The sequence below is a fragment of the Eucalyptus grandis genome, chromosome 6 (genome assembly GCF_016545825.1).
Source record: "Eucalyptus grandis isolate ANBG69807.140 chromosome 6, ASM1654582v1, whole genome shotgun sequence".
Taxonomy (NCBI): domain Eukaryota; kingdom Viridiplantae; phylum Streptophyta; class Magnoliopsida; order Myrtales; family Myrtaceae; genus Eucalyptus; species Eucalyptus grandis.
The window spans coordinates 2,539,512-2,548,107 of NC_052617.1; the positions used below are offsets into that span (position 1 = coordinate 2,539,512).

The 8,596-nt window shown below is 42.5% G+C and overlaps 1 protein-coding gene across 1 annotated transcript; it reads right to left on the minus strand.

Moving 5' to 3' along the window:
• Positions 1–1,159: 1,159 nt before the first annotated feature.
• LOC104451132 (putative receptor protein kinase ZmPK1) lies at positions 1,160–3,586 on the minus strand. The gene has a single exon (XM_010065868.3). The coding sequence runs from the start codon at positions 3,584–3,586 to the stop codon at positions 1,184–1,186; it is 2,403 nt and encodes an 800-aa protein (XP_010064170.2). The 3' UTR covers positions 1,160–1,183.
• Positions 3,587–8,596: the final 5,010 nt, after the last annotated feature.

Genomic DNA, 8,596 nt, shown 5'->3' on the forward strand with positions numbered 1-8,596 from the left:
AAAGGGGAAATTGTCTTCCTAAACTTAAGTTTTGTAGGAAAAAAAAAATTTGTTGAGTAGAAATTTTTTTTTTTTTTCGTTAAATCATTTTTCTAAGCAAATAAGAAAAATGTTTTACATGAAACAAAGTTTCCCTAAAGTTGAAAGGGATTTTTTTTGGTCGAAAATTTTTTTGTATTCATGACTTAAAAGGATATATGAAAAGCACATACACTTTCATAGTAAAGCAAATCGAAGTAGAGCAAAAGCGAGAACACTACAAATAAAGCCAAATCTAGAAAATAAGGAGGATTAACAAAGCCAGACCACTGCCTGCGGTGGCTCAAGCGCTCCCATGATGTCTACCTAGGATGGACGAGTTCAAATCCCATGGGTCGCATGGGATCTTCAGTGCGACGTCGGGGTGGTGGGTACTTCGCTAGCGTCGCTCCAAGATGTACCCACCGGCTGCCGGCTATACGGGGTTCCCTGGGTATAAAACAAAAAAACAAAACAAAACAAAAAAAACAAAGCATCAACAAGGTTAAGCATACAATCGTTCCAAAAAAATAGATTTTCAAGCAAAATAATTAGTGGCCAATCACTAGATGTCGCAGTGTCGTCAATGATGAGCATATGTTGAAAATTTCTTCTCTAATAACTACAGTGTTGGCATTTGCAGTGCGCACCTCGGTTTGGCTTCCTCTACACCATCGTCATACAAAGGCAACTAAAATAGATTGAATAAACACATCTAACCTTCAGAAGAGTAAATCTTAATACGGATTGAATTGATGATTTTTTGAAGTTTTCAATTTTTTGAAAAAAATGTTGACGGGTTGACATTAGGGGTTGACCAAAATCACCTCAAAGGTCAACTTTGAATTTTTGAAGGAATTAATGTCTACATTTAAACAGAAAACGGGATGAAACTTGAAAAATGTTAAAATGCACTCTATTTTTTTTTTTGTCAGTCCTACTCTAATCTTACTTTTTGCCCCATAAATGAGCCATGTGGCAATCAAGAATCTCTCGGGTTTTTATTATGTGACTTGTCGGCTAAAATGAGGTGTCAATAAATTTCATATTTTCAAGGAACAAGATAATGGCGAGCCATGGCAGATTTAAAATTTTTAGGAAGCAGCCATGACGTGTGACTGGAGAAATAGCACCTGAATCAATCTCACAACACTTGCACCCTAATCTAACCATCATTCTCGTGCCTAAGAAGCATTTCCACCACTTGGCTCATGGTGGGTCTGGTGTTTTTATCTTCCTCCACGCACTTGAGCGCGACCTCGATCAAGACCTCCATTTGCTTCAAGTTGTAATCGCCCCTGAGCGCAGGATGCACCATCTCTTCCAGACGGGATCCCGTCCTCCCCGGTCCCTTCATCTTATTCCTCGCCCATGGGACAAGCTGGATTTTCTTGGCATCCCCTCCGCTCTCCAATGAATCGACACTCGTCATCGGGCTAATTCCAGTCACCATCTCTAACATGACGATCCCGTAGCTATAGACGTCCACCTTGGACGTGATGGGCAGATTTGAGACCCAATCAGGAGCCATGTATCCTCGGGTTCCTCTAATTCTCGAGAAGTTGGAATTCCTCACCTTTCCCCGGTCCATTAGCTTGGAAAGCCCAAAATCCGCAACTTTGGGTTGGTAGTCGGAGTCTAAGAGTATGTTATGAGGCTTCACGTCGCAATGCAGAACCCACTCCAAGCACTCCTCGTGGAGATAAGCTAAACCCTTCGCGGTGCCCACCGCAATGTCAAACCGCCTCTCCCAATGAAGCTCAGGTGACGACAAGTTCTGTGCCAGCGATCCATGTTCCATGAACTCGTATACTAATAGCCTGCGCTTTCCCTCGGCACAGTAACCCAACATCCCGATCAAATTCATGTGGTTCACCCTCCCGATCGTGCTAGCCTCGGCCAGAAAATCGGCCTCTCCAGTTGTGGCATTGCTGAGCACCTTCACGGCGACGACCCGATCATCCGGCAATAAGGCCTTGTACACGATCCCGGCTGCGCCTCTCCCAATCTCCTTGCTGAAATTCCTCGTTGCCTTTTTGAGCTCATCATAGGTGAACCGCTTGAACCCGGCTGCGGCGTTGAGGTAGCTCTGGTGCGCAGAAGTGACGTCCTGCTGGATCCTGATCAGGAAGCACCACACCAAGAACACCACCAAGATCTCAATCCCCCCAACAACACAGGCGAACCAGAGCATGAAGCTCAACCCACGGTCTTTGCTCCTGTCCAAGACCTTCACCGCCGGGGTGGGAGGGCAACTGTACTGACTACTCTTCACCAGCTGGTCCACGGGGAAGGTCATATTCTTGGGGAACTTGATGAAGGACTCGCCGTCGAACCTGGACAAGTTGTGGCCATTCAGGAGCTCGATCTTGGGGTAGCAATCGAACGTGCCGCCGGAGCCCGACCAGTAGTACACGAATCCTCGGCAGTTGCACAGGCTCAGGCAAATCTGCCGGCACTTCGCGAGAGTGGTGTTAGAGATGGTGTCGAAGTTGTAGCTAAAGAAATCGACGTGCTGGAGCTTCACGAACCTGAACTCGTCGGGGACGCACCCGTCGGAGAAGGTGAAATCGGGCACGCAACCGGCCGACCAGTCGCCCGGGACCTTGGGGACGTACCCAGGCAAGCAGGAGCAGCTCCGACCCTTGGCCGGGTCGTAGCTGCAGAGGCTATTGTTGCCGCACACGCCGTGGATGAAGCAGGGCATGCTGCTGATTGCCTCCCACGTTACGGCCCAGACAGTTGAGCCCGGCTCGCGGCTGTAGACCCGCAAGTTGCCATCGAAATCGAGGGTCATCCTTCTCTGCGTAGCCGCGACGCCATAATCGGAGGTGTAGAACGAGTAGTTGTCGGCGGACTGGAAGCGGCCGAGGGGGTCGAGCACAGTGATACGGCTGCTGTTGTAAAGGGATCGGCCAGACTGATTGCCCAGGACCCACGCGTTCGGCCAGTACGGGTACAACGGCGACGGGATATCGAAGATGAGGCCGAGGACACCGTTGTCCCCGAAGGAAAGCTTGTAGAACCCGGTCGAGTAGTTGTGCCGGCTCCGAGCGGAGATCAAGAACGTGTTTCTGGCGAGTGGCTGCTGAGGGAGCAGGGTGTCGGTCGGCGAGTCAAAGCTCTGCCACAGGACGCCGCCCCAGTCATCCGTGAGGAAGAGGTTCCCGGTGTCGTTGAGGCAGAGCTCGGCAGAGGGGAAGCTGGTGCCGGAAGACCAGACCTCGGCGCCGGCGTCGGTGAGGACGAGGTTGCCCGAGTCGAGGAGGGATAAGGCAGAGCGGCGGCCGTTGACAGGGGCCTGACGATTGGCCATCCAGACGGGAGTGCAGGCGGCGCCGGTGCAGGGGGGGTCGCTGAACCAGACGGCGAAGCCGTAGGCGTTGTGGCCGACGGGGAAGAAGCCAGCGGAGAAGGCGCCAGAGGGGGAGACGAGGAGGTCGTCGGGGTTGTCCACGGAGAGGGACGCGCGTTTGGCGAGGCTGGGCAGCGCCGAGGTGGAGAGCCAACAAGATTGGAGGAAGAGGAAGAGGAAGAGAGGGAGAAGGAGCGAGGATGGCGGAGCCATTAGGACTCGGGGGCGAATGGCGGGTGCAGTGAATCTCGGCGAGGATATATGTTATATATATATATATACACACACATGTACACATACACACGGCAGAATAGTGTGTGAAAATGTTGACGGCTCCGCATCTAGAAAGGTTTGTCGCCTTGTGGTCAACATTGACCATGGCGTCCACCGACCGTCCATGCACTATACACTCACACGCGTCAATTCGGTCGGTGAGATATCGTCTCCCCGGTGAATGGGGAATGTGAAAACGCGTGGCCTTTTGAGTTAATTGGATTCCGTGATGACTTGGATAAGAAACAATGCGTATGGAATGAGTTACTAACGCTAATTGAACCGAAAGAATAAAGAATTATAAATAAGAATGATAAATCGATAAATTGAATAATAAAATTTTATTAAGTGTTATTGAATGCAGATTCTTTACAATTAATTATGTTGAGGCTTATATAGCCCCATACAAAGTGTAATCGTAGATGTGAGGTTATCTTTTAAATCACATACTAGATTGCTCCCTAGATTCTACGTCTCGACTTAATTGCCTCTTTTGCACCAAAATTGGCTTATCGGGCCTAAAATAAAAGGAAAGCCCATTAAACCTAATTTGCAAGTTATCAGAGATATCAAGGGTTCGAAATTAGTAATTGCTTGAGAGCAAAGCGATAAGAATGGAGACGGCTTCAAGGGTTTGGTGCCGACAATGCTGTGGATAAGGCAATACATTTATTGGCATGGTATTGAAGTCTCCGGAAGTAGTTTGAGATTGAAGATAATAACTGTTGGAAAGCGGTTACTTGTAAAACTAGTTGTAAATTCACAAAGAGACATAATATTTTTTCTTTAATTCTTTTGGCTTGTTTATGAAAAGTATTAAAAAATCATTGTCTAATTTCTTTGTTTTCTTCCGAATTAAATTCTTCATTTAAAAACTCACCGTTAGATTCAAATTCTTTTCAAGAACAAGAACCTTGGGATCTACTAATTGTGAGTAAGTAGAAGAGTGATGAAAAGAGTCTGGGTTATCCAAGTTTTGTTCCTTTTGGTCTTGTTGATAAATAGGCCTGAGAATTCCAAACCGATTATCAAGACCCCTAACACTGAGATTATTGGGTCGATTAGAAGTTGTAGCCCCATCATGATTTTTTGGTGGAAGAATAATCATAGGAGGGAGGCTTGGATGGAGATCAACTGATCTCCTAGAGGAAGAGGAAGGAATGGATCTTATATAAAATGATATTCTTGGGAATTGAATGGTTACTTTTCCTTTCAGGATGTTGGACTATATTTGTTGGTTCACTATTATGAACAACCTTGGGAGGAGTTTGGTCTTCTAGCTCCCATTGTTTGGGTAAAATAATATCATTCCAATTTATAGATCTAGGAATAATGATGTTGGCTCTAGTGATATCAGATTGGAGTAAAAGAGTTTCTCCTTTTGGACTATGTTTAAAAGCATTAATCCCAAAATATGAAATTATGGCTTTATAGTGAACTTTTGTAGACAAGAGTTAAAGAAATTGACCAATGGACTTACTAGGCTACCAACTAGAGTTGACCAATGGACTTACTACCCTACTGGGTTTTACTACCAATACATCTTATCGAAGGAAGGTTCCAGCCAAATTGGACAAACATATTAAAAGAAACTATTAAGTTAACCAATATACCTCCCTCTTGGCTCCGATACTAGATAGCCATCAGGATCTAGGGTGCTACATAGAGGATAAGAAATATTAAGTTAACCACTATATATGTATGTATACATGTGTATATATATATATATATACAATTGAATAGTGTGTGAAAATGAATCAACGGCTCCTCATTTAGAAAGGTTTGGCGCCTTATGGTCAACCCTGAGCAAGTCACCCATTAAATGCATGTGATCATGGTCAATGGTCAAAAGAGGATATTTTGGATTGATCTCTAGACGTTGATTATCGTGAAATATGGATCGTCGTGTCCAGAAAAAAGGGGCAAACTATGAGGGAGGTCCTGACCGGTTTTAACTCGCTTTTCAGTTGCGTTGCCTTTTATTAAAACGGGAGACTAAACTTATCAATAGATAGTTTCATTTTGATTTTATTTTCAACGAACTCACTTTCATAACTGACAAGTATAAATGTGACGAAAAATTTGGTGTGGCTACTAGCATGACAATGATAATAATTATTGAACTTGCATAATAGCCTAGCAAATTACTCAGCTTTTTGAATTCTACATCAAATTTACCCGCTTTCTTTTACAGTAAGTAGGTCAACATAAGTCTCAAAAACACCATTGCACTTTTAGTTAAACCATACAAGTGAAAAGGATTTTTTTTAAGGCTTGCGACATAATCTTAATTAGCATATACATACATACATACATACATGCCTCCCCTCGCCGGTGTCATTTATGGATCACTATTGGAATGTTTGAGGATGACCTGTCACTTTTTTTTTTTTCTTATGAAATTTCTCTTCCAGTGTTAAAATTAGAGTAACTATACTTGGCTTGAGATCTCAAATTTCAGACTTTTCTTACTATGAATTTTCATCTCCCACTATTGATCTCAAATTTCAGACTCTATGGATTTTTGTCTCCCTTTTCTTTCTAGGAATTTTTGCCCACTATTGCACGTCCAAGACATGCCACCCTCCACCGTCCTCTCTACGTCTCCCCATCAACTTTTGTTTCTATAGATTTTCGTTTCCCTTTTCTTTCTAGGAATTTTACTATTGCACGTCCAAGATATGCCACCTTCCACCGTCCTCTCTACGTCTTCCCATCATACTTTTGTTTCTATGGATTTTCGTCTGCCTTTTCTTTTTAGGAATTTCCGCCCACTATTGCACATCCAAGACTTGCCACCCTCCACCGTCCTCTCTACGTCTCCCCATCAGACTTTTCTTTCTATGAATTTTCTATGAATTTTGGTCTCCCTCCCCATGCATCGATGGATGGCACTGAGAGATTCCCAAGTCAAAGTCAAGAGTGATGTGATTGTCGTGAAGGCAGCAAAAGTTAAGTAACAACTGCAATGTTTAATGGAAGATCCGGGCATTATGGGGCCGAGGCGTCTGAAGATAAGGTCAACGTCAAACAATGCGTCAGTCACCTGACGTGGACACTGCCGCATGATAAATCCCTCATTTTGACACGTCGCTGCTTCTCCTAAGGTGGGTACTTGAGGAGAGACGCGATCGGGTCTAGACAAAGGGGTGCAACGTGTCCACTGCGTCGCTTCTCCCCAATAAGTTAAAAAGCATACTAGAAATATATTGTTTGCCCCGATCGAGATTGGCCCGGTCTGGTCGGTGGCTCTTCGTACGCAATATCGAAGTATCGATTAGAAAAATAGTCAAAATTGGAGCCTATTCGGTCATTTTTTTTAACCTCATCAAAGAGCGAACGGCCAAAAAAAAATGAAATATAAAAAATTATCATTAAACGCTGCGGTTAATTATTCGGCAAAATATACTCATTGAGCGTGATTTCAATTTATAAATTTAGCCATTTGATGTGGAGGATGTTCTTGAGTTGCAGGCATTTTCAAAAAAAACAAAAGTGTAGCTATAATCTAGCAAATTTGTAGTGTTTGTTTTTTTTACATTTCAAGTTATAGTATATTAAAGGCCCCATTGTTGATAGTGAAAAGATTTTAAGTATGGGAAGGTTAAGTGTCAAAATAATACAATTGTCGAAAATATATACAAGTCAAATCTACTTGATATAATTTGATATTCAATTTTGAGTTTTGCTTTCACTGCTTGGTAACTAGCATAAGTGATGGTCATGATAATACTGAACTTTTAACAAACGATACAGGATAGTGAAAGTAATATAAAATCTTATGGTCGTATCAATGCATGTTTCATTAGCAAACTTTAAAGGCATTGGTAATTTATTAAATGAAAAATTGAAGATCCAAAATTATAAACCAATTCTTTCATAAAAAAAGATCGATCAAACTCAATATTATCAACTGATACAAGATGTCTCCATTGGCAACATAGAAAATACGAGATAAATAATTTTGAAATGGTATAAAAACATGACCAAAAGCCTTTATGAGAAGATAGTAGGTTGCAATTGCAGAATTTGTTCTCGCACGTTGGCTGATGAATTTTAGCTGGTGCGATGTTCGGAATATTGGATGAAGGTTTAGGACCATGAGGTGGGCCTAGACAAAAATTCGGTGTCGAATCAGTGGGCAAGTTGGGCCTGGGCGAGAGCCTTGAGACGGGGCACGACCATGTGTTAATTAAAAGCGATTATGAATAATTATTGTTAATGATTTTACTTTGATATATGATATTTGTAGGCGCTGATAAGATAAGATAATCCCGAATTTCTATTATAGCAAAGAAATACTATAGAACTCAGTGATTAAGCAACAACCTTAAAATAACACAAACACCAAAATGAATTTTATTTGATTTCCATTTCTTTTTTTTAGCAGAAAGTCATGAAAAAATTATAACTGAGTCTATGTGTCAAATTTTGTATATTACGAAAATTTCAGGTGTCTCGAATTAAAAAATAATAATAAAATTGCATATTCCTTAATATTTTCTCTGAGCATAAAGTACAAGTCAATCTAGATACGAGTCTTTTCATCATTTATAAAGTGGCACTTTGGTAAAGATAAATGTAATGGCTAATAAGCCGTCATTAAAGACCCTAACTCCTCTCTCTTCCAATCAGATGGAGCACCTCTAATATTGCAAACCAGGAGTCGCCGATTTGGGTTGCCTTGGATTCTATGATCTTCCAAAATCCTAAGTTCGAATAATTTACAAAATAAAATTTGACTACAAACTAAAAATACTAGACTAGAGTCACCACTGATCAATTTAGGTAAACCTAGACCAATTAGATCTCAAGTAGTGTAGGGGAAATCAAACCAACTCATTGCATGCGTGAAGGAATTGGTCAAAGGCAATCTAGAAATCTTAGGTCCATGAGTCAGTTACGCGTGGGACAGATTAACATCCTAAGATGCCTTTTTTGGGCACCGCA